The sequence below is a fragment of the Neltuma alba genome, unplaced genomic scaffold (genome assembly GCF_004799145.2).
Source record: "Neltuma alba isolate B1F8T4 unplaced genomic scaffold, ASM479914v2 tig00010560_pilon, whole genome shotgun sequence".
NCBI classification, from domain to species: Eukaryota; Viridiplantae; Streptophyta; class Magnoliopsida; order Fabales; family Fabaceae; genus Neltuma; species Neltuma alba.
The window spans coordinates 52,072-76,356 of NW_021635427.1; the positions used below are offsets into that span (position 1 = coordinate 52,072).

At 34.8% G+C, this 24,285-nt stretch overlaps 3 protein-coding genes across 6 annotated transcripts; all 3 read left to right on the plus strand.

The window, feature by feature from the left end:
* The first annotated feature begins 134 nt into the window (after positions 1–134).
* LOC114757047 (IAA-amino acid hydrolase ILR1-like 4) lies at positions 135–3,362 on the plus strand. 2 transcript variants are annotated; one of them, XM_028946044.1, is made up of 6 exons: positions 135–533; positions 1,700–1,825; positions 1,902–2,216; positions 2,336–2,464; positions 2,745–3,127; positions 3,238–3,362. In XM_028946044.1, coding segments are annotated over exons 1-6 (1,338 nt in total). In that variant the 5' UTR covers positions 135–149; the 3' UTR covers positions 3,239–3,362. The 2 variants fall into 2 exon arrangements, with proteins under 2 accessions (XP_028801877.1, XP_028801876.1); XM_028946043.1 differs by lacking the exon at positions 3,238–3,362 and having other exon boundaries at positions 2,745–3,156.
* Positions 3,363–7,762: 4,400 nt separating this feature from the next.
* LOC114757041 (NLR family CARD domain-containing protein 3) lies at positions 7,763–14,455 on the plus strand. Of its 3 annotated transcripts, none has more exons than XM_028946035.1 (18): positions 7,763–7,924; positions 8,005–8,272; positions 9,382–9,594; positions 9,993–10,051; positions 10,308–10,445; positions 11,018–11,092; positions 11,166–11,249; positions 11,351–11,412; positions 11,602–11,671; positions 11,993–12,068; positions 12,175–12,305; positions 13,013–13,072; positions 13,168–13,242; positions 13,330–13,434; positions 13,512–13,607; positions 13,716–13,796; positions 13,878–13,979; positions 14,063–14,455. In XM_028946035.1, the coding sequence occupies exons 1-18, from the start codon at positions 7,883–7,885 to the stop codon at positions 14,129–14,131; spliced, it is 1,806 nt and encodes a 601-aa protein (XP_028801868.1). In that variant the 5' UTR covers positions 7,763–7,882; the 3' UTR covers positions 14,132–14,455. The 3 variants fall into 3 exon arrangements, with proteins under 3 accessions (XP_028801868.1, XP_028801869.1, XP_028801870.1); XM_028946036.1 differs by having other exon boundaries at positions 9,484–9,594; XM_028946037.1 differs by lacking the exon at positions 7,763–7,924 and having other exon boundaries at positions 8,193–8,272; positions 9,375–9,594.
* An 8,055-nt stretch (positions 14,456–22,510) lies between these two features.
* On the plus strand, positions 22,511–24,160 carry LOC114757053 (serpin-ZXA-like). Its single transcript, XM_028946049.1, has 3 exons — positions 22,511–22,683; positions 23,495–23,793; positions 23,904–24,160. The coding sequence occupies exons 1-3, from the start codon at positions 22,511–22,513 to the stop codon at positions 24,158–24,160; spliced, it is 729 nt and encodes a 242-aa protein (XP_028801882.1).
* Positions 24,161–24,285: the final 125 nt, after the last annotated feature.

Genomic DNA, 24,285 nt, shown 5'->3' on the forward strand with positions numbered 1-24,285 from the left:
ACCGCTAATCTTCTTGTCTTAATATGTTTGAATCAGTCCAGGACGGAATAAATTTGTGTGCGACTGGACCCGGCCATGTCAGGCAGTTGCGGTATTTAAACAATCCCCTTGGCAATTTCGACTTCATATCTACCACTTGGTCCCATGCCATGGAACTTCTTCTTCATCTCAGACATTTTCTTCTACTCTTTATCTTCATCAGCTTCTCACCTTCCTCCTTCTCTTTCATCTTTCACATTCCTACCCATAAGAAATGCTCAAATCAAAGTGTTTCCTTGAAACAGAAGATTGTCGAGATGGCCTATGACCCCATCAACTTGAATTGGATGAAGAAGATCAGGAGGGAAATCCACGAGCACCCAGAGCTTGCATATGAAGAATTCAGAACCAGCGCTGTCATTAGACGCGAGCTTGACAAGATGGGCGTGGCTTACCGGTGGCCTGTGGCTCGGACCGGCGTCGTGGCTCAGATTGGGTCTGGGTCTCCCCCTTTCGTCGCTCTCAGAGCAGACATGGATGCTTTGCCTATTCAGGTCACCTTCAAGAAACAGTCTGTTTTTTTTTTCTCCCTTCTGGGAATTCAGATTTTTTCATAATACAGTAACAGACTACAAAGATTGATGTGGATGTGTTTATTCGTGCATGCTCGTCCTAGTTGAAAGCTAAGTTCTGCATGCAATTGTTAATCACATAGGCTGTAATAAAAAGCTTTAGGAACCCCATCAGACTAGTTACTGTGCTATTCAATTGGACTCTGCATGGATGATTTGCCCGGTCAGATCAGCTGCACAAGTCTCCGTGTTTCTATTCTTGTCTCCTGCTCTTTTCTTAGCTCTTTTTTCGGTTCCCCTCTTTTGGCAACCTAAAAATTTTGATGCAACATGATAATAGTTGGAGAAGGATTGATGTAGATGCGATCATGTGTGCGTGTTCCTGTTTGTTGGAGTGATGTTCTGCCATGGGTACGTCAATTGCATAAACTGTTTGATGAAAAGCTTTTGGGACTGAAATAAACTAGAGATCCACAAATTGTGGGTCAGTTCTTCTCTTTGAAAACTATAACGACAAAAATAGAAGCTCTCTGTACCATTAATGCACCCTGTTAAAGGAGATGCTCTGTTCATCCTCACCCCTTCTTTCTTCCCATTCCCAACTAGTTTTTCAGTTGGACCTGTAATCCAAAATTTATCTTTTAAAAGACTTTCAGGTAACTTTTACATGTTTGTTATCTAAATCTTCGGTGAAAGCATGGTATGTATTTGAACTTTTTTTAATTCTTTTTTCTTTTTGGTTAAGTGTATGAGAACTTTAAAGAGTCAATAAGGTATTGCTGGATTATGAAAATATGCTGTGTATACTTTAACTGTTAAGACAACAAAATCTTGACAACTTTCACCTGACCTTATTTTTATTAGCACATTTAAGATCAAATGAGATAAATTATGGAACCTTGTCCTCATAGTTTCGGCTATATATGGTGGAATTCACAAGCCTATTTCAAAGCAATCCTTTCTATTCATTTGACTTGATGAATATGTTAGCAGAGAAATAACTGTGATGGGAGCTCTTTTCTCCTTTATGATCCAAATATATTTTTCAAGCCTAAAGATGAAAGCATAGTATAATGAATTGTTTTAATCACATACTATGTGCGTGCTATTGATAAATAAATCCTATGTTTTACTGTGACCCTATGCAGGAGCTGGTTGATTGGGAACATAAAAGCAAAGTGGATGGAAAAATGCATGCCTGCGCCCACGATGCCCATGTGGCCATGCTCCTAGGGACTGCGAAGATACTACAAAAACTGCGGGATAAGTTAAAGGTAAAGTATAATTGGGGAAAAATGATGCTTAGAATTCTTAGCTATTTGGCCTTGAAAATTTCTGCTTTACATGCAGGCCACTGTAGTTCTCGTATTCCAACCTGCTGAGGAAAGAGGCGCAGGTGCAAAAGACATGATCCAAGAAAATGTGCTTGACAAAGTAGAAGCTATGTTCGGGTTGCACTTGGTGATAGAGTATCCCCTAGGTGTTGTTGCATCAAGGCCAGGCGATTTTCTGGCCGGATGTGGAGGCTTCAAAGCAAAGATCACCGGGAAAGGAGGGCATGCAGGTTTTCCCCAGTATTCTATTGATCCAGTTTTGGCTGCTTCAACATCAGTCATTAGCTTGCAGAATATTGTTTCAAGGGAGGCGGATCCTTTAGATTCCCAGGTTGAGTCAAATTCTAAAGGAAAAGCTTTGCATGATGAAATTGAACCTATTCATAGTTTTACTCATAGTTCAGATAAATGCATCTACTTGTGATTTCAACAGAGAAATTTGTTTTGCAGGTGGTTTCTGTGGCCTCTATTGATGCAGGATCTGCCCACAATCTCATCCCTGAATCCACCACCTTTGCTGGTACCTTCAGAGCACACAGCAAGAAGAGCTTTTATTCAGTAAGGAAAAGAATAGAAGAGGTAATCCTTCTCCTGATATTGCATATTTATAGGCTACACAATCACACAAATTCTTGCATTTCATATTGCTCCTGATTAAAAGGCTCAATATAATCTAATTTGATGTCATAACTCAAGTCTATTAAAAATAGACGTGTGATCACAGTTAAGTCCCACTGAGAAGAAACACGTATGATATGTTTAATTATGTAGTCATGATTGTCTCAACCATCAGGTTGACTGTGAAGATACTAGAGCTTACTCATAAATGACTTTACATATGTGTGACTTGTTTTCGCAGGTTATTAAAGGACAAGCGGCAGTACATAGGTGCAACGCAGAGGTTAATTTTGATGGGAACGAGCATCCGACGATCCCTCCAACTACGAACGATGAGAGAGTATACGAAATAGTGAGGCAAGTCTCAAGTGAGATTGTTGGGAAAGAAAACACAATATTAGCTCCTAAATTCACAGGGAGTGAAGATTTTGCATTTTTCTTGGAAAAAGTGCCCGGGACTCTCTTGCTTGTGGGAATGAGAAATGACAAGACTGGAACCATATACTCTCCTCATAACCCTTACTTTGTTGTTGATGAGGAAGTTTTTCCAATTGGGGCTGCAATTTATGCAGCATTTGCTTTTTCTTATCCTTCATATTCAAATACAGAGCCTCATTCTCAGTGGTAGTTCAATCTTACATTTTCTCTCAAAATTTTTGTACTAGTCTTGTTTCATTCTTTGTTTGAAATTCATTTATAGTAGTCACTCATTTAACATTCTTGGGGTGTTGCAGAGTGCTAATCACATGCGAGCGCGACCCCACACACATTCCTTTACAGAAACAGCCATCCTTGTTGAAATTGATTGATAGACTCACTCACACCCACACATACCCCACAAGTAATGGAGAGCACGCGCACTCTGTTTCACACTTTCACTTGTCCCAAAATTAAAGGAAAATGTTTTTAAATGCCCCTTTTGAAATGGAACTATCCTATCGAGTAACCAAGTACAAATTATTTAGAAAATTAGGTATGTTTTCTTATAGTATCTCCGATCTTTAATATAATATAAGAGTTATATAACTAATTTGTGGTTATAAAAAAAATAGTTAAATTGTTTATTTGTAATAAATATGTTTTGGTTTTTTTAAACTAATTTCTTCAATCATGTGTATTGGAACTATTCCTTGGTAGAAAATCTCTTGATGTATGCACTTAACATGGATAATTTAAAAAAAATATATAAATTTGAAAGATAAAATGAATTGAAATATTATATTTAGGATCAAATTTAACTTTCAATAAGTTTTTACATTAAGGATGGGAACCTTTACATTAAGGGTCTATTTGGTATAAGGAAAATGGAAGGAAGGAGAGGGGAGGAAAAATATTAATAAGCTCAATTTAAAAAATTGGAGAAGAGGGCTTAAAAACTTTAAATTAACTTTGCTTGCTCTTTATTTTATATTTTCTGTTATCAAAATTTTATAACCCATACTTTTCTAATTTTTAAAATCGAATTCGTTAAAATTTTTTCTCTCCTCTTTTTCTTTCCAATTTCCTCATACCAAACACAGGTAAGGACAACCTCTCAACTCTTTCATTAAGAACGGGAGGTTGTATGTTCCAATAACATAATGAATCAGCTGTACTATCCGTGTGAATAAATGTAATTTGTCTTCCCATTGTCAAATTTGGTTAACTTTACAGAAAGTACTGCATCAGATAGCAGACAGTATAAATATCAGTAACTGGCATTCCGGAACGTAAAGTAATGGAGAGCAAGCGCACTCTGTTTCACTTGTCACAAAAGTAAAGGGAAAAGGTTTCTAAATGCACCTTTTGAGATGGAACTATCGTATTTAGCAGACAAGTACACAAGTACAAATTACTTAGCTTTATCATAGAAAATTAGACATGTCGTCTAATGTATTGCAACGTCATGATGAATGAGGTGCACTGTTCAAGTGGATAGATGTAATTTGTCTTCCCGTCGTAAACAAATCTGATTAACTTCACAAAAACTATTACATCAAATAGCAGGTAATAGAAAGTGTAGTTAGAATCTCATGATTTGCGATTTCAATCATGCGATTCAAGACAAAATTACAATGAGATATTCTAATCTCTCATTGTATCTTTCTGTGGCTTAAATCGTGCGGTTCATATTAGAATCATGCGATTTAGACAGTATTAAGTCGTGTTGGATTTGACTATATGACCTGACACGTTAAAAAACCTTTTTTTATTTTTATTTTTCTGATTTTTTTTCTTGTTATTTTTAGGAGGTAATATGCCGTATAAATACTCCCTAATGCACTTATCATTTTTGGCTTGTTAAGTACCAATCAAAACCTTAATTTTTTATTCTCTAATTGATTTTTGGGACTATTTATCATTAAAATTTGATATGTATTAGCTTCTTTTTTTTTTTAATTTTCTGAGAGATGTATAGAATCTACTATCTACAAACTTTTGATGTTCTCTTATATAAAATTACTTATACGTCATCTTTAATAATTATTCATAAATCTTACGATTCACGATACGTTTCGATTTAAGATATGAAAAATAGGTTTTTGAATCACAATTCGTATTTGATTTGATAACCAGTAATAAGTAGCATGATGGAATTTATATTACATAAACAACCCTGAAGTCCACATGGAATTTATTTGAGATAAATTTGTACGACCAGCATACACAAAATATAGCAATAGAGGAAGGATCACAAAACATACAGAAAACATCACATTCTCAGCTCATGTAAACTCATCAAGGAAGGGAGAAACATCGGCTAGATCCTCTGTTTCAATGCAAGAAAATCAAGCATGAAAGGAAGAAACCCTATGATCATTGCAGGGTAGATTAAGCTTCTGGGAGAGCCAGAAGGTGGGGATGCATTACCATGGCCTGAATCACCACCATATTGAGCAGCCACAGCTACAATCGTAACAACAAAGCAAGCAGCTAAAATGGTGAACCTCATTCTTGCAGCCATATCTCTATAGACGATGACGTTTCAAGGTTCGGTTTTGATCTGAATCAGTGTGTTTTGTGTGGGGGTTTATATAGAATGGAGGATGATGTTGTATTTTCCTCAAGCAGGGCTTAGAAAGAAATGCAGGTCCAGATGGCAGCTTCTGGGGTGAGCATATGAAGGCTTTGGACATAACTCCTATGATTGTTTTGTACTTTTGTTGTTTTATATGACAAAGAATAAGAATGTAGTTTTGTGTAGCAACAATATGATTATGGTTTGAACGAAGAATAAATGCTTTGTTCATTTGCTGTCATCTCTATGATGTGCTTCGGTGCTTCCTAGTTTTAAATGTCACTTGTCTGGACAAAAGATTGCTTCGGAAGTGTGTGAATTAGTATAACTATGCAATTGATTATATATTGAATAACTAGAAAGTTTTGAATTCTACGCATTTTTTCAATATTGAAATATGTAAAAAAAACAAAAAATGTTGCATGGAGCTCAACAAAACATGTTAAGAAAGACTCAAACACACATATCACAAGAAGATGAGTTGTTGAAAAAGTAACACATTAAAGAAAAATGCTTAAAATGTTATTGATATGATATAAGTATCTTGTTAGTGGGTAATCTATAATTATCTTTAAATTGTCTTTTTAAAGTTGTGAGGTTTAATATGATGAGTCCTCAAGACCCCATTCATCTGAAATATTTATATAACAAGAAAAAAAATTGAAATTACATAGTTGGATTGTCTATAATTTATGAATAGTGTGGCTGCTTATAAACTTTATAATTGATGATTGATGGTGATGTTGATTTTTCTTAAACATTTGAAAGGGATTTATATATGTAATTTACAAAAACTAATAAAATAAACTTATTATTATTAAATAATTCTTATGGATTCATAAACTTTAATATATTAAAAATGTTTTAATTATTTATATCTCTCTATTATTGCCCATCTAAAATAATCAATAGAACTCATCGAGTTTGGGAAGTCAAAAACCCAGTTGATGAGGGAAAAAAGAAAAAGGAAGGTGATGGCGATGATTCAACCCATGAAGAGGAAGTTATTACACCAATCTTTAAATGAAGTGGAGAATACTATTGATGTAAATGTAACCACTAATGCCTCAATTGCTTTTGAAGGGTGGCAATGATGAGCAGATCCAAAAGGGGGATACACCTAATGATACAATTTACACACATTGTCCAAAGGAGATGACAATGTCAACAAAGCACTCAATCTAATCTAGGGAGAATGGGTATTGTTGAATAATAGAGTAAAGCTAGGAAATGTAGAAAAATGTTAAGAAGGGCCTAGGGTGAATGACTGGTAGAAGATGGATGATTCTTTTAGCTTCTTATCCTAAATATATCAGCTAATATAACAACAACAACAAATCTTATCTTACTAGGTGGGGTTAACAACATGGATAACACAATGTTATTATGCTCTATCAACAACCAAATTTTTAGAGAGTTTGTTAACCAAAAGGTCTTATTTAATGACCTCGTTGAATATTCTCCTCTGTCTTTCTCTGCCCTTTTTTAAATGACTCCAAATTATTTGATTTATCCTTTTCACTAGTGCCTCCAATGGCCTTCTCTATATATACCCATACCACTTTAATAGATGAATTTATTTTGGTTCTAATCCATATTCTCAACTGTAATATTTTTTTTTTGGTTAGATACATGTATTATTCTATTTGAAATAATTTTTTAAGATATTGTCGAATATTAAATGTAGATATCTCTTGGAATTTGAACTATGATTCACTGTGTTACGTCGACCCCTACTTTTGGAGACAATTTAAGGAAGCCTTATAAATGAAACACTTGATTTTACGCCATTCCCAAATTTTGGTCCATAATCTTTCCAAGTTCCTCGTTGCTTGTAATTTTGAACGGTTTTACAGGCATGATTTCTTTGCTACGTATAGGTATCCTTCTATTGAAAGCAATTTTATTTGAGATACAAATGGACATTAAATATGAATACTTATATCAGCAAAAATTAAATCTTGATTCACCACTTTATGAAAAACTAGTCTTTTTTTCCACCGGATACAACCTCGTTGGTGTAATTAAATATTGACTCCCAAAAACGGAGAGATCATCTGCCCAACGGATATCCAATGACATGATGTGAATTCTTTTGGGCCTAAAATGAGCCCAAAGAGAATAAAGCTCGGGGCCCTTAAATTGGCCCAAATAAGGCCCATCGACGCTCGCAACACAGCTATCCTTGACGGTACTGTCTTCTTCCTCAAACTCATCAGTTTCAGCGTTTCAGGGGACTTTGAAGCTCCGGGTACACCTATAAACCCCCCAGCTCTGTACCATCCACTCCAATTTCCTACTCCTTCGCCTCCTCTTCGGTCTAGCACAACAAAGAAAAATCATTAAGTCAACTCTCTTATATATATGCGCCTCTAGAACCTATGGGCTTGGCGTCCACCCTTTCTCTCTGCTCTCATCCACAGGTAATCTTTTCCCGCTTCTTCTTCTTTTTCTGCTTCTGCTTGTCCTAGAAAATCCTAACTATCTCCATATTCATCTGCAGGCGCCCTTGCATATCCAGAGGCGGCAATGCTTGGGAGTTTGTGGGCAATTTGTGCGTCTTCCAAGTCTTTACTCGGCAAGAAAGCGTGGCGGGTTCAGAATTTTGGTGGTTAGGGCTGCTTCCGGCGTCCGTGGTACTCAGAGTCGGTCTACTGGCGCTCGGAGAGTTTACCGACAGTCTCAGGCTGAAGGACCTTTATCCAGTGGCCCGGTGAAGCAGATTGCCTCCGTTGTTGTGCCTGCTGGAGTTTTCGTTGCCGCCACTTTCGGTATGGGCGCTTTTTTATTTACGTGTTTTGAAGTTTCTGCCTTTGAACTTTGAGCTGAATTGACATGTATGATGCTTTATCACCCAATTATATTTATAATTGTTTAAGTTCGGATTGCCATTGGCTACTATGATGTTTTAAGAATTAATACAGTTTCTTATTGCGTAAGAAAAACCTGAGCTTCACAATGCACAATGTCGTCTTAACATTTATGTGTGTTTAGTTTTGGATGGAGCTGGCTGCCTTTTTATGTCCCTCCCTCCCTCCTTACTGTTTTAATACGATTTGCATGAGGACCAACTTTGATCACTTAAACGGTGACTTCTGGTAATTTTGGTGTCACTAGCTTGTGCCAGACAGTCATATGTGTTGCTTGTGGGATGAAGTGCTGACACCTGGTGTTAGGTGTTATCTATTACGTCGTAATTAAAACTACACCTAAGAGCTTTTGATGAAAAGATTCTATTTTGATGAGGTAGCAATTTGTTGCTCAAGGGTGAAGTTATTCATGCCAAACTAAAATTCTATCCCATGCACGAATGGTCATGGTGATATGTGAAAATAAATAAGCAAAGTTTAAACGTTGCACAAGTCATTAGCTGATTTGAACATACCTGTAAGCCCTACAAATATTAAATTAAAAAAGACATAAAAAATAATGGAACAGAAGTATAAAACATGACGCCCAACATAAGCACGATATCTCGAATTGCAAAACTATTCATGATCAAAAACACAAAATGGATTCTTACAAAAACATCAAGCATGCTTCTGTATAGTTACATGCTAGAAAGCTGGAACTGATCCATATATCTAATGAATCTAATAGAAAGATACTGTTTACAAGCCATGAGTAGAGCTACTTGCTAGATTAGGTTCCAGGCAATGAATGGACCCGACCATCTAGGTTATCTTAATACCCCTGTGGTTGCTTTTGCTAGCAACTTTTTTGGGGGTTGCTGCCATATAATCAAACTAGAATCTGCTATTTTATTCCTAATTCCATATTTACATTTTGTAGGTTCTCTTTTATTGTAATTGCAAGTAATCAAGTATAAATATTTTGCTATATTACATAATGACCGTACTAATATATCTTCAGCCTACAGTTGTATGGAAAATAGTAGAAAAGCTTCTTGTTCCAAAGCAACGAAAGCCTTTATCTGCAGAAAGCCAATCTTCTTCACAAGGCATGAAATGGTCTGTTGCAGCTGGGACAAATTTGTTGTCTAAACTTGGGGCAAAGATTGAAAGGGAATCTAAACAGAAGCTCAATGAGTTTGCTCGAGAACTGAAGTCATTTCCTAGCATTGATATGTCAGGTATGCATGCTAGAATGTCATAGAAAGCAGTGTAATGGCTATATGATGTACCTCATAGTAAATGAAGTTTTTTCATTCTATATAGAGAATGTTTTGGATAACATTTTTGTCAGCACTTTTTTTGGCCTAAGGATTTGCTTTTAGGAATACATTCTGTTCACATGCTATTCTAATTGGCTTTGGATTTCCTTGATAATGAACATGTTTTCATGTAATCTTTCACCTGATTTTGCTCTCTTTATAGTTACTTTCCCTACTGTTGCCATTCATTGATTTCATGCTTTATTCTGGTTCATACTTGATTCTATGTGACAATACTAGCATATGATCTTGGGTAATTTGAAAGAGACTCATAAATAAAAACAAAAAAGTTATTCATCATTAATGAATTTTGGCAGGACGCAACTTCGGGGATGAAGGAATATTCTTTCTTGCTGAGAGTTTGGCATTTAACCGGGTGAGAAAAATTTTGTTATTTGTCATTGCTTTCTTTTTTCTACCCTGTATACATGAAAAGCCAAAAGAAAAAAAAGCAAATATTTTAGTTTTCTAAAATTTCTTTTTGATCTTTTGTGTGTAGTAATTTAAGAAGTCAACTCTGTTCTTGGTCTTCAATAAGCTATTAATGCACCGAAAATTGTGTTGAATTCCTATATATCAGTGTGCTTTGGGCCATGTGCTAAGTGTTGATTTTAGTTTTCTTTTGTACATAGATTGTGGAGGAGGTGAGTTTTGCTGCAAATGGTATAACTGCAGCTGGAATGAAAGCTTTTGATGGTGTTCTTCAATCAAATTTCACATTAAAGACTCTTGATCTTTCTGGAAATCCTGTTGGAGATGAAGGAGCTAAGGTTAGGCCTAAGCATTTCAGTGTGTACTAAATCAATAATCATCAGTTAGCTATAAATACATTATGGATCTAATTTTAATTCTTTTGCTAGTCTGACCGCTGAGATAATTATTGTACTGCTATGAAGTGAGCACTTTAATGTATGTTATTTCAGAGTTAATCCTTTTAAAATGTGTGTTCACTGTTGCTTATGGCTCATTTAGTAGAAATTATGTTATTTGTTTTCTGTTGTATTCATTTTGACGTAACTAAATCATTAGGCCTAAGTGAAACGAATTTACTGAAGAGAAGAAAAGAACAAAACGGAACAGACCTATGGACAAGAAGTTCTCTCAAAATGGACGAATAAATATTACAGACTCAATCGCTGTAATATCCTGTTTGGTATGATGAAATACCTCTTAAGGGAAATGGATTAGGAAAAGAAATGTGAATAAGAAAAGGAATGGAAATGTGTTTAATAACTTTCATTAATGTCCTTCCTTCCAAGCCTGAAAGAAAAATGATAAAAATCTTGTAATGACTTTTGCGACACAGTCTGGTTTAATTTAGCATGGACATCCATGTTTACAGTGCTTATGTGACATATTGGTGGACAACTCCAGTATTGAAAAGCTTCAGTTGAACAGTACTGACTTAGGTGATGAGGTAAGTTTCATGATAAATAATTTGTAGGAGATGACCATTCTTGTTGCCTTAATTAATCCTCCTATGTTCGCAGGGTGCAAAAGCTCTCGCAGAAATGTTGAAGAAGAATTCAACTTTACGGGTTCTTGAACTTAACAACAATATGATTGAATATTCTGTATGCAATTTACTTTATCTGTTTTTTTGGGCTGTAGGTATGACCTTAGCCAAATCAAGGTGGCAAATTCTTATATAATTTGTTATTGGAAATGGAGGTAGGGATTTACAAGTATAGCTGGCGCACTTCTCGAGAATAACAGCATAAGGAACATACATCTCAAGTGAGTGAAAATTATCCTGTTAGACTTCCCTATAGCTTGTTGAATATGACAAATGATAGAATTATGTTTATTCAATTATCATATTGCTTTATCCTTTTACCTTGAGTTGTTTCATTAAGGGATATCTTGTTGTCTTTCATATATTCTTTTCCCCTTTTGTGAATCCTTCTGCCATTATTGCTGCTCTAGTGGGAATTATGGTGGTGCACTGGGGGCTAATGCATTGGCTAAAGCACTTGAAAGCAACAAGTCTTTAAGGGTACTTTCCTCATCTGTTTTCTTTTTGATGAAATACTCAACCTTATTGACTTTTTCCCCTTGCAAAATGATAAGTGTGAATTTTGGAATAATCATATAGGCGACTATATTCGGTTACCCTATTTATTTTCCAAATTCAAACAATTATCACAGCATAGCATCCAAATTTTTAATGGGTACTAAAGAAATATGAGTTTCCATCTTCCCAAAAGGATATTCCTACATTCTTATCACTGATTATTGTGGCATCTACTTACGCCACATGTTTGCCATGTAGTTTATTTAAGACATGCATGATTGACTCTGAGGCAAATGTTGCCAGGAACTTCATTTGCATGGAAATTCTATTCTAGATGAAGGAACCCGTGCCTTGATGTCAGGATTGTCTTTGCATAAAGGTAGTTGTGTTGTACTAGCTATTGATGTAGGTTGTGTATCCTTCATGCTTCAATTAGTTCACTTTATTATCTTGCAAATAATCTGTCAATGACATTTGTTGTCTAGGGAAACTTGCGGTTCTAGACATTGGCAACAACTCATTAAGTGCTAAAGGCGCGTTCCATGTTGCTGAGTATATTAGAAAGAGCAAGAGCCTTTTATGGTTGAATCTTTACATGAATGACATTGGTGATGAGGTATTCACATCTCTCAGTTGTCTTGTAATTCATGTTGCTGAATATATTAGAAAGAGCAAGAGCCTTTTATAGTTGTATTGAATGTGATGAGTCATTAATTTTATAAAATAGTGTTAAATATAGTGGGTTCCTGCCAGAAACAAGCTGCATTAAGATGCTTAGCAAATGATATTATGTTATGGGAAATGGAGATTCATTGTAGACATGTAAGATTGTCTTTTTACCAATTTGAATTGATTTGATAGTGTCATACCATAATATTTAAACCAGTTTGTATAAACTGAAGTTTTGATGGATGGGTAGTTGATGCTGGTATCTATATTGTGATAAGAAGCGGGCACACACTACAGAGGCAAATAAACTTCAGTTCCTTCTTTCTGCTTCCTAAATATCTGTTTGCCATGTTATACCTCTGATAATAGGGACATAAATCTGCTGAATCTAAATTTCTTAGACGACAATACTTGTTTTCATCAAAAGTGCTCTGATGAAAATGCAATTTTCTTCTTAACACTTACCTTCTAACCATCTCTAGCTCTTTAAAGGGGAAAAACCTGTAGAGCATTTTTGGACAGATAATGCTATAAGGAACGGGAAAGTACAAAGTCGTGTTTCTATTTTATAAAGAGCAATTTTGGATTTGATAATTTATGTTTGAGTTGAGTTACATGCTCTGAACTTCGAATCAACGGATGAGAAATTGTCAGGGAGCTGAAAAAATTGCAGACGCTTTAAAGGAGAATCGGTCCATAACAACATTAGATCTGGTGAGAGAAGCTAAGTTGCGTTTATTTGCCCCTCCCAACTCAAGGGAAATGAGAAAAGCGTCACTAACGTGACTTTAGCCTTACTATAATTACAGGGAGGAAATAACATTCATGCTGCAGGAGTTAATGCCATAGCTCAAGTTTTGAAAGATAATTCAGTCATTACCACTGTAAGCCCGCAGATTTCCTTGTCTTTTGTCTTAGTAGTTTGTCTTCATTATTTTACATCTAACGCAAAGTTTATCTCCTTTTCTCAGCTAGAACTTAGTTATAATCCCATTGGTCCAGATGGGGCCCAGGCCTTAGCTGAAGTTCTAAAGTTTCACGGAAGTATCAAAACCCTTAAGCTTGGTTGGTGCCAGGTAACCTATTTAACTTGAAAATTATTGTATATTCCTTTGTCAATCTATTTACCTTTTTATATGGAACTTCTTCACAGATAGGAGCAAAGGGAGCAGAGTTCGTTGCGGATGCATTGAAATATAATACTACAATATCTGTTCTGGACTTGCGGGCTAATGGACTGAGAGATGAGGCTTGTCTCAGTACCCTGACCCCCCCCCCTTTTTTGGTTGGAATTAAAGATTTTATTGCTCAATCTTATGTTTTCTTGCCTCTCTGCATTACAACCCAACTATTGTAGGGTGCTGCCTGTTTGGCTCGCAGCTTGAAAGTGGTCAATGAAGCTTTGACCTCAATAGATTTAGGATTCAACGAAATAAGGGTATAACTGTCTATATATGCATTTTATTATTCGTTCTTAAACCTAAGTTATCCCATAACGTCTTCTTTATTTGATCCACAGGATGATGGAGCTTTTGCAATTGCCCAGGCACTAAAGGCTAATGATGATATAGCCGTCACATCCCTAAACATTGCCAGTAACTTCCTTACAAAATTTGGGCAGGTAATCCCTGGTGCCTCTCATTTCTCCCCAGTTTCTCTTTTGTTCAGTTAAATGGATCTGAATATAGACTTTGCATCATGCAGAGTGCGCTAGCTGATGCGAGAGACCATGTTTATGAGATGACTGAAAAGGAAATCAACATTTTTCTATAGAATTCATAGTTTGCTGTTAATATATTTTGTGTTTCCATTTGAGGAAGTACTGTTGGTACACGAGCAAAAATTTTGGTTTTGTGGGGCCTTCTGGCAAGGACTCCTTTTCATCAATTTTGAATTCTGACCATAGATTGAGGGGAAAACATTTGAATTAGCGTTTCAGAGAGTTCTTTTTGAAGATTAGATTTTGTGTAGAATTTAAAGCTTGGAAGTTAGAACAAGATACGAGCATTGCATATTCTGTGCTATGTATGTCATTGAAGACGTTGACAGTGGACCCAAAAATATAATGCAATAAAGTGGTTATTTTATTCATGAACCTGCCCTTCTCTTCTCAAAGATAGTTTTATCTCTTCTCTCTATTATTGCATAATCCAATGTTTTCATAATCAGACTGGGCATTGAATTGGCTAAAGGTACTAGTTCAAGGCTTAATAGTCATACCGGTTTCAATTAAATTAATATAATTCAAATAATACTCAGTTGTTGAATATTAACATAATAGTATCTGTTGACTATAACAAATCGCCAGAATCATCAAATTTATTAAATTAATTGTCCAACCAAAGTAGCACGTCCATAATTAACTAGAGCCACCAATAAATCATTAAATATATACGATACTAAAGAAAAAAACCAATCAGAAGACAAATAACTTTGCTGTATATTTTCATATATTACTTTAACTGTTTATACTTATGGAAGTTCTTTTATTCACCCAATTCATCCCTCTTAAATGTATTATGCCCTAACAAGCTTCTTGTTTTTTTAATTGATTCTGGCTTCTTCTGTTTTGTCAGTTTTATTGATTCTAGCTAGTTTTCACTGTTTTTCTACCAATTTTGACCCGTTTTTGGATTGGACAAATGGTGGGTTTCTAATCTGACCAAACAAACGAGTTGGTCCGATCTAATTTTGATAACACTAGCATGGTGACCATCAAGAAGCAACAAATTTATTTTGATAATTAATTTTAAAGGAATTAGTATCTGCAATGTTTTAAAATCAATACTAAATATTATTAGGATTATCAAATTTATTGTGATTCACTTTAATTAAAATTTATAACTTTGCCTATGTAGTATAGTCGGTCCAAAGCCCAAATAAAGGAGGGTTGTGTAAGGCTCTGGACAACCAATGTAAAACTTTATCAAATTCTATGAACATGGATCCCGAAATAACATGCTATATGGCTCGAGTATAGTGAGAAGTAAGTTAGAGTCATTGCATCGTTGCTGGATGTAATGTTAAATGAGCAACGGCTACTGTACTCTTTTGGTCGAAGGCGGCTAAAAAAGTTAGTTCATGAGAGCAAGGTTAGATTTGGCACTTGGAATACTGGGATTTTGAATGAGAAATCTATAGATGTAGTAGGAGTTATGAGAGACAGAAGAATTAACATCTTATGCCTCTAAGAAACTATGTGGGTTAGAGGAGTTTCCAAAGAATTTGGAGGGTATGAACTTTGATACATAGGGAAAGTGAGTACAAAGAATGGTATTGGTATCATCATTGATGGATCATGGAAGAAGAATGTGGTGGAGGTTAAAAGATTTGAGGATAGAATAATATCTTTAAGATTAATTGTTAGAAAGGATAATATCAATATCATTAGTGCCTATACACCTTAGGTTGGGACAGAGGCACATCTTAAAGCTAAGTTTGGGGAAGATATAGAAGGATTGGTTTAAAGCATACCACTTGAAGAAAAGATTTTTACTGGTAGGGACCTTAATGAACATGTTGGTAAGGAAGGAGGATAATTTGCTGGGACTCATGGTGATTTTGGTTTTGGGGAGTTTAATAATGGAGAACAATCTATTCTTGACTTTCCTCTTGCACACAATCTCAAGATTGTCAATAATTATTTTAAGAAGTGAGAGGAGCATTTAATTAAGTACAAGAGTGGAGCTCAAGATCACAGATTAATTTCTTTCTGGTTAAGAATCTAAACAAAAGACTCTATACTAATTGTAAAGTCATTCTTGGGGATGGGGTGACTACCTAATATAAGGTACTTATCCTTGGTATACGTTTTAAGAGTATCAGATAAAAGTATCATCAAGTGGTTAAACCCAAGGTCAGGTAGTGGTTATTAAAGGGTAAGAAGCAGGAGTTTTTCAAGACAACCCTTTCAGAGAAAAGAATTTGGGAGTTGCAGGGACATGCTAACATTATGTGGGAGGAGATGGCTACAAGGGTTTGTATAGTTGCTGAAGCAACTTTGGGAGAATCCAAAGGTCATGGTCAGAGACATGAGGAGACTTGGTGGTGGGATAAGAATGTATAAGAGAAAGTTAGACAAAAAAGATATTGTTTTAAGGCCATACATTTATGCAATAATACAAAAAAATGGGAAAAGTATTGCTTGGCTAAAAATAAGACGAAGAAAGTAGTGAGTGAAGTATGTTCTAAAGCATATGAAAAGTTTTATAAAGAGTTAGGAACAAAGGCAGGAGGAGAGAAATATTTACAAGATTGCAAAGTAAAAGGAGAGGAAAAAAGGAGATTTAATTTGGACCAAGTGAGGTGCATAAAGGACGAAGAAGGTAAAGTTCTAGTTACTAACGGAAATATTAAGGATAGATGGGAGACTTACTTTTACAAGCTGTTTAATAAGGGAAGCAAATGTGCAACTCAGAACTTGAAGGACTTGCCAATTAATGAAGATCAGAATTTGGCTTTTTACTGTAGGATCTGGATAAGAGAGGTTAAGTTAGCTCTTAAGAAAATGGACAATAGTAAAGTCGTTGGATCTGATTGTATTCCTATTGAAATTTGAAAATGTTTAGGCGAGGAGGGTGAATTGTGGCTAACTAAGCTTTTTAATGAAATTTTACAATCTAAGAATATGGCGGATGAATGGAGGAAAAGCACTTTAGTTTCTGTTTATAAGAATAAAAGAGATATTTAAAATTATGCAAGCTGTTTAACTAAGGGGGTTAATGGAAAGATATAGGAGTAAAAGAAGGGATTTGCATATGATTTTTATTGACTTGGAAAAAGCTTATGATTGTGGGAAAAAAGTGATTGAACATAGGCTGAGGTTGGAGACTTCTATTTCTAAGAACCAATTTGGACTTATATCGGGAAGATCTATAACAGAAGTGATTTATTTACTAAGGGGGTTAATGGAAAGATATAGGAGTAAAAGAAGGGATTTATATATGATTTTTATTGATTTGAAAAAAACTTATGATTGTATGCCAAGAGAAGTACTTTGGAAGGTTTTGGAAAAGAAAGATGTACGGGTTGCATATATCAAAGCTATATAAGATAAGTATGGGGGGAACTACCAGTGTAAGAACGCTTGGAGGTAAGACAAAAGACTTTCCCATTAAGATTGGCCTACATCAAGGATCTTTTTTGAGTTCTTACTTATTTAATATTGTTCTAGATGTTCTTACTGAGCTTATTTAAGAAAAAATCCCTAAGTACATGTTTTTCACAGATGATATCATCCTCATGGCCGAATCTAGAGAAGAGATTAACTCTAGATTGGAGTTATGGAAAAGGACTTTAGAATCGAAAGGTTTTTGCTTGAGTAAGAGCAAAATAGAATATATGCATTGTAATTTTGGAGAGAGGCAAGGCAATGGTAATTTGGAAGTGAAGATGGGAGATCAAATCATTCCTCAAATGTCAAATTTCAAATATCTAGGATCCATTATACATGAGGATTGTGAAATTGACAGAGACATTTCTCATAAAATACAAGATGGTTGGTTAAAGTAGATGAACGCTATTGGAGTTATTTGCGATAAGAAGGTACCTGAGAAACTTAAGCGAAAATTCTATTGGACTGCTATAAGACTAGTTGTATTGTATGGTAGTGAATATTGGGCAATAAAGGAAAAACAAGAGCATAAAGTTAGAGTAGTAGAAATGAGAATGTTGAGATGGATATATAGTCATGTAGAAAAAGATAAGGTTCAAAATGAAAATATCAGAACACGAGTAGGTGTGACCCCCTATCGAAGAGAAAATGGTTGAACATTACTTGAGGTGGCTTGGGCATGTGTAGAGAAGGCCATTGGAGACGCTGGTGAGAAGGGTAGATCAGATAGTTTGGAGTCCTATGAAAAAGAACACAGGCAAATCGAGGAGAACGCTTAATGAGGTCATTGAACAAGATCTCCTGGTCAATAAGATATCTAAAGACTTGGTTGTTAATAGAGCATAATGTCGTAGTGCAATTCATGAAGCCGCCCCCACTTGATGAGTTAAGGCTTACTGTTGTTGTTGACTTTAATTAAAATTTATGAACAATTTAATCTAACGAGGTCATGGTTTCTAATCTGTTGGAGGAACTAGGGCTAACATTGCCATTCGTAGGAGAATTGACAGAAATGGAATTCTAGTGACGTGTTTCAAAAACTTTTCAGAAAGGCATTCATTGAAGTAGATGAAGAAGGCGCAAAAGTTGCCGCAGTAGCCTGTGCCATTAGTGAGATGGCGTGTTCTCCCCCTGAAATAGACCTTGCAGCACTGGATTTTAATGGATTGGGATTGAGAAAGAGGGTGGGAATGGAGCTTTGAAATTACATTTGGCACAAGATAATATATGGGAGGAATGTTTATATTAATTTTATTTTATAATTAGTCATAAACTATACAAAGTTTCATATACCGTTATAGCAATAAAAATAGGGGCTTGTGAAATATTATAGGAATAATTTGGTCAAAATAATGTTAAATACCATGAATTCCCAAATACCACAGTGGGGCGATATTGTTTAATCTCATCTGATATTGCACAATCCCAAGTATTATTTAGTGCCTCATACCAAACATGTTAAAATGATTCATACCAATGTCAATGCCAATATCCCAATATAATCCTCTTAGTGCTTTGTGCCAAATGGAGCCTATATTCTAACTCGGCTTCCTACTTATAGTAAATCAACATTTATCAGATGGACTTTTGAACACCATCATTTATATGCAATCATCATTATATGGGTGTTCATGCTGCCCATGCCTATTAGTTATTGGTTGATAAGCGGTTAGTTAGTAGTAAGTGGAAGTAACTACTTCAGTGGCATGACAAGTAGTTAAAGAGGGGATACACACATATCACACATTTTCCTTTCTTATTTGATGCTCACCAACCTTGAAAAATTATAATTAATTCTAAAAAAAATCAAAATGAAGTGATTCCAAGTTCTATTTGAAGCTTTCAAAGAGATCTTTAAGGGAAAAAAATATTTCCATGTTGTGATACCCCTCATGAGTGCCCAGATTCAACGCAAAGATGTACTGTTCATTTGGTTATTTTTTTAATTTTCTAGAATTTATGCCTAATTTTGGAAAGGCATAGCATATTACACAAAACTTTAATTTGAATGAATTACTACTCATTTTAAAGATAAAAATGAGGTCTATTTGACTATTAAGTTTGAGATTCCAACTCATCCATTTGCTCAAAATGTCACAGGTCATAGTTTTAGCACAACTTAGTTGAACTTCAACCATTCAATACTAATTCTTGCACCGTAGCATTTTGTCATCTCAAAACTAATTATTTATCATACTAATCAATTTAAAATCATACCTTAACCAAAATGTACAACACAAAATTATCAAAGAGTCAACCATTCATAGTTACATATTATACAAAACAATTTATTGAAAGGCAATTGGAGCAAAAGAAATGCCCCATATGCTAAGTAGAAGGATTAGGAAAGACTAATCCTATAAATGAAAATATTCCCTAGATTCAACTAATCAAAAAAGTACCTAAAAGGAAAATGTCATAAGCACAGGTGTGGAGGATTAATATATCAATGCCTGTTTTTAGCATTCCGAATCCTTCTACTGTCAACTACACCTGGCAAATAGGACCCTAGTCTCTAACACCTTCTAGAAGTTCCTACTCTTTAATCATTAATAATATTATCTGCACTACCTTTCACAACCACATTGGCTTTTCCTAGGTAATACTTTATTATAATAAAATTAGATTAGTAGTTTACAAACATTTTAAAAAAAATTAGTTAAATTAGTTTATAAAAAAAATGTGCATTCGTTTTACCTAAAGAATAAACCTTAGGCCAAGTTTTTGACATCCAATTGTTCAAGTTCTCTAATTGTAGTTATTATTTGACTATTGTTAGTCATTAAAATGTGTATGTGTAATTGTAATTTTACATATAAACAATTATAAATTTTTGTACAAACTATTCTAATGTAATTTAAAATTTGTACATTTTTATGTGGACACATTATTTTACTATTATCAGTTGTTAAATTGTGTATATGTACTTATAAATTCACTTATGAAATATGGATGTCTGTTATTTTACCATTGGTAATTGTTAAAATATGTACATATACTTGCAAATTAACCTATGTATAAACTTGACATAAGTTTTGTCATAGTCTAAAATACTTTTTCTAATTATTTGCATTGGAAACCAATCACATGGCCATAGAAACTCCCTTTACCTATGCAATTCATAAGAATACTTTAATTTAGAGAAAAATTGTAAATCTGTCGAAACTCATGCCTCAAAGTAGCCCTCCCCCCTCTTTTCTCTATTATTGCATAAGCCAATGTTCTTAGTGTCACATTCGGCATTGAACCGGCTTAATCATCAGTGTAAGCCTGTAAGGTTTGGTTTGAATTAAATTAATATAATTAAAGAAATATATATGAAAAATAAAATAGCTCAGATAATATTTATCCATATCCTTGGCATACGTACCAAATTTATACTCAACGATTGAATAATACAGTAATAGTTTTTTTTAAGAGGGATGAATTGGGTGAATAAAAGAATTTCGAAAAGTATAAATAGTTAAAGTAATATATAAAAATACACAGCAAAGTTATTTGTCTTCTGATTGGTTTTTTTCTTTAGTATTGTATATATTTAATGATTGGGTGAATAAAAGAATTTCCAAATTTATACTCAACGATTGAATATATTTCACTAGTCTTAGCTGCTTTGACCCGTTTGGGACTGGAGTTTGACCAGTCAAACCACCCAGGCCAGTCCCTTTTTGTGTTCGGTAACATAAAAGTTCGGTGAGTTAAGCTCCAAGGATTTACTACGACCATAACATGCTTTCAAGCTCACAAAATACTTATAGAAGTATTTACAAATCACCTACCAGCAACGTCTTTAGATTTGATAAAACTAGCATACTGACAATGGAAGTAGTCCAATACTACCTTCAGTTTTTAATATAAGAGCTAGTTGACTAATTTGAGTAGATTAAGAAAACTAGTTAAGTTAGTTATTTGTAATAAATAGGTGATGTCATTCCTAAAATATACTTACTAATTAAGTGTATTGACTAGAACTACTATTATTACAAGGACTATATTGAAAAATATGGATAAATATAAGAGACAAAATAGATTGGGTCTTATATTTATGACCAAAATAAAAATCAAATGAACTCTTATATTAAAGAGAGGAGATACTACTAACTCTTGTTAGGATTATCAAATTCATTGCAGTTGACTTTTAATTAAAATTCGTTAGCAATCTAAATCTAATTAAACCATTTTGTAATTTTAAAAACCAATATATACAACGAATGGAATTGGCATAGAAGCAATTACAAATTTCAATAATTAATGTGAATATCTTTCTCGAATTTTTCAATAATTTAAAATTTTAACATCGCTTTTTACTGACCAAATGAAAAACTAGCGAAGAGTGTTGAAATTTAGATTTCAATAATGAGATCGCAGAGGGTGATACTTGACATGCAATGTCGTATTAATAAAATCGAGCTAATTGTCAAAACTCAAAACATTAACCCCTACCCACGCTACCCCATAACCATATATTTGATTCTAAGTGATCCACTTAATATTGGATTGATGACTATAAATAATTAGAAGATTGCAATTGATTGTAAATACTAAAAAAATACTACCGTATTGATTTGATTTTGAAATTAATATATAAAAGATCATTATTATTATAATAATATATTATATCCTAATAACTATATAATGGATTCGCTGTATAGCTCTCTTCATTTTGGAATTATTGTCCTCTCTCTTGCTCTTCCCTCGTTTTCTCCACTTTCTCCCACCTTTTCCGTCGTCGCCTGAACTTTGCTCTCCGTCATGTGGCGGAATCTCGTTTCTCGTCGGAACTAGCTCTCCATCAACCAAACAGCTCAATGCCGGAAAGCGAGTACTGTTCTTTCCTTCTCATTCTCCTCAGTTTCTCTAAACCAAACTACTCCTTCCTGCTTGGCAAATCCGCAATTTGAAGAGCTTTCCAACCCCATGGCCTCTCGGAAAGCAATGGCGGCCAAACAATCCGACGTCTCATTGAGCTTTGCAAAGCATATATTCTTGAAGGAAGCCAAAAAAAAGACGTTGTCGTTTCACTATTATCAATCCAGGTGATGCTCGGCCTCGTCGCCACTTGGCTGTTCGACGTTTCCTTCGCCGGCGGTGGCCATTGCCTGAGTTTTGCCAATGCCTTGTGGCTCGATCAATCCCTAATTCTTAAGCCTTCGTTTGAACGTAATGTGGACTTTATAAGGCCACTCTGGCTCAAGTGGATTTCAGAAAAAAGGTAGAATAATCTCATGATTCTTTATTTAATTGCACTATTAATCAATAATCATACATGTGTGGATGTGATTTCAATTTCGAATATCGTCGATAACTTGCGTAGCAATTTGATTGGATTCTAGGCTTATTTAATTTACTAGAAGCGAAACTTTAATTTTGATGATGATGTGAGGTGAAAATTATTACCCCTAAACTTGTCTCCTTCAAGTATATATTTGTATTGTAGGCCCTCTTGAATCTGAATATCTTCTCTTGGTTAAAATGATATAGTTTTCTCATAATTGATGCATCATCTTGTATGTGACCTATTTAATTATACTGTCTTAAATGTGTGATCAATCTATGTGAATTCTAAATGTAAAGTCGGACGATGCTTCATTTTCTCTTTCCTGAGAAGCTTATATATGAGCTAGCTAGTGTAATTTTCTTTCAAAATATGAGTATTTTATTCACTAAATGAGTCTTGATATAATTTTCTAAGTATATAATTGATTGATGCGTATTTAAAAAAAACCAATTAAAATATTACAGATATATATGTAGTTGGGGTTTAAAATATTGTGACATTAGTAAAAAGGAAAAAAATAATTTTTACACAACACATTGATTTTAATACCTTCTTAGTTCTTAGTTTATACGTATTTTTTGCCAATATTTGCACGGAGGAAGCAAATTAAAGTATTATGATGAAATAAACAATTAACTAATGAAGTGATGGTTATAATTTATACAGGCTGATGAAGTGCCCGAACAAATTAATTCATGGGTGGAAAAGAATACACGTGGCCTTGCTAAAAACCTTATTTCGCTAGAGGGTCTCTTGGTAACTTAGATAGACTTGTCGTCTTTGTAAATGCACTACACTTCAAAGGAGCATGGTTAGAGAAGTTTGATTCATCAGAAACCAAAGACTATGAATTTTATCTTCGAAGTGGTAGAAACTCAGTGAAAGCACCTTTCACGAGCAGCAAGAAGAAACATCTTATTAGGGTTTGTGATGGTTTCAAAGTCCTTGGTGTCCCTTATGACCTACCGGAAGAGCATTGTTTCACAATGTATATCTTTCTTCCAGATTCAAAGGATGGGCTTCCCTCGCTGGTTGAGAAGGTTGGTTCTCAATCTAATTTTTTGGAACAACACCGTCCTAAAACTCGAGTGGGCAACTTCAGGATCCCAAAATTTACGATTTCTTATGTGATCATGGCTTCTAATCTGTTGAAGGAACTAGGGCTAACACTGCCATTCTCAGACAAATCAAAGGAGAATTGACAGAAATGACAAATTCTATTGATGGTGAACCGCTATTTGTTTCAAACATAATTCAAAAGCAAGTCATTGAACTAAATGAAGAAGGAACAGAATCTGCAGCAGCCATTGCCATGACATTATTGGCCGCTTGTCCACCAAATTTCAAGCCTCCACCTGAAATAGACTTTGTAGCTGACCATCCTTTTCTGTTTCTAATTAGGGAATATTGAAGTGGAGTAGTGTTGTTTGCTGGGCAGCAGCTAAATCCTCTTGCAGGCTAATCTCGAATTTAAGAGTTATATATTACTCCTCCGGTCCTAATTATAAGACCCAATTGACTTATTTGAAGAGATTA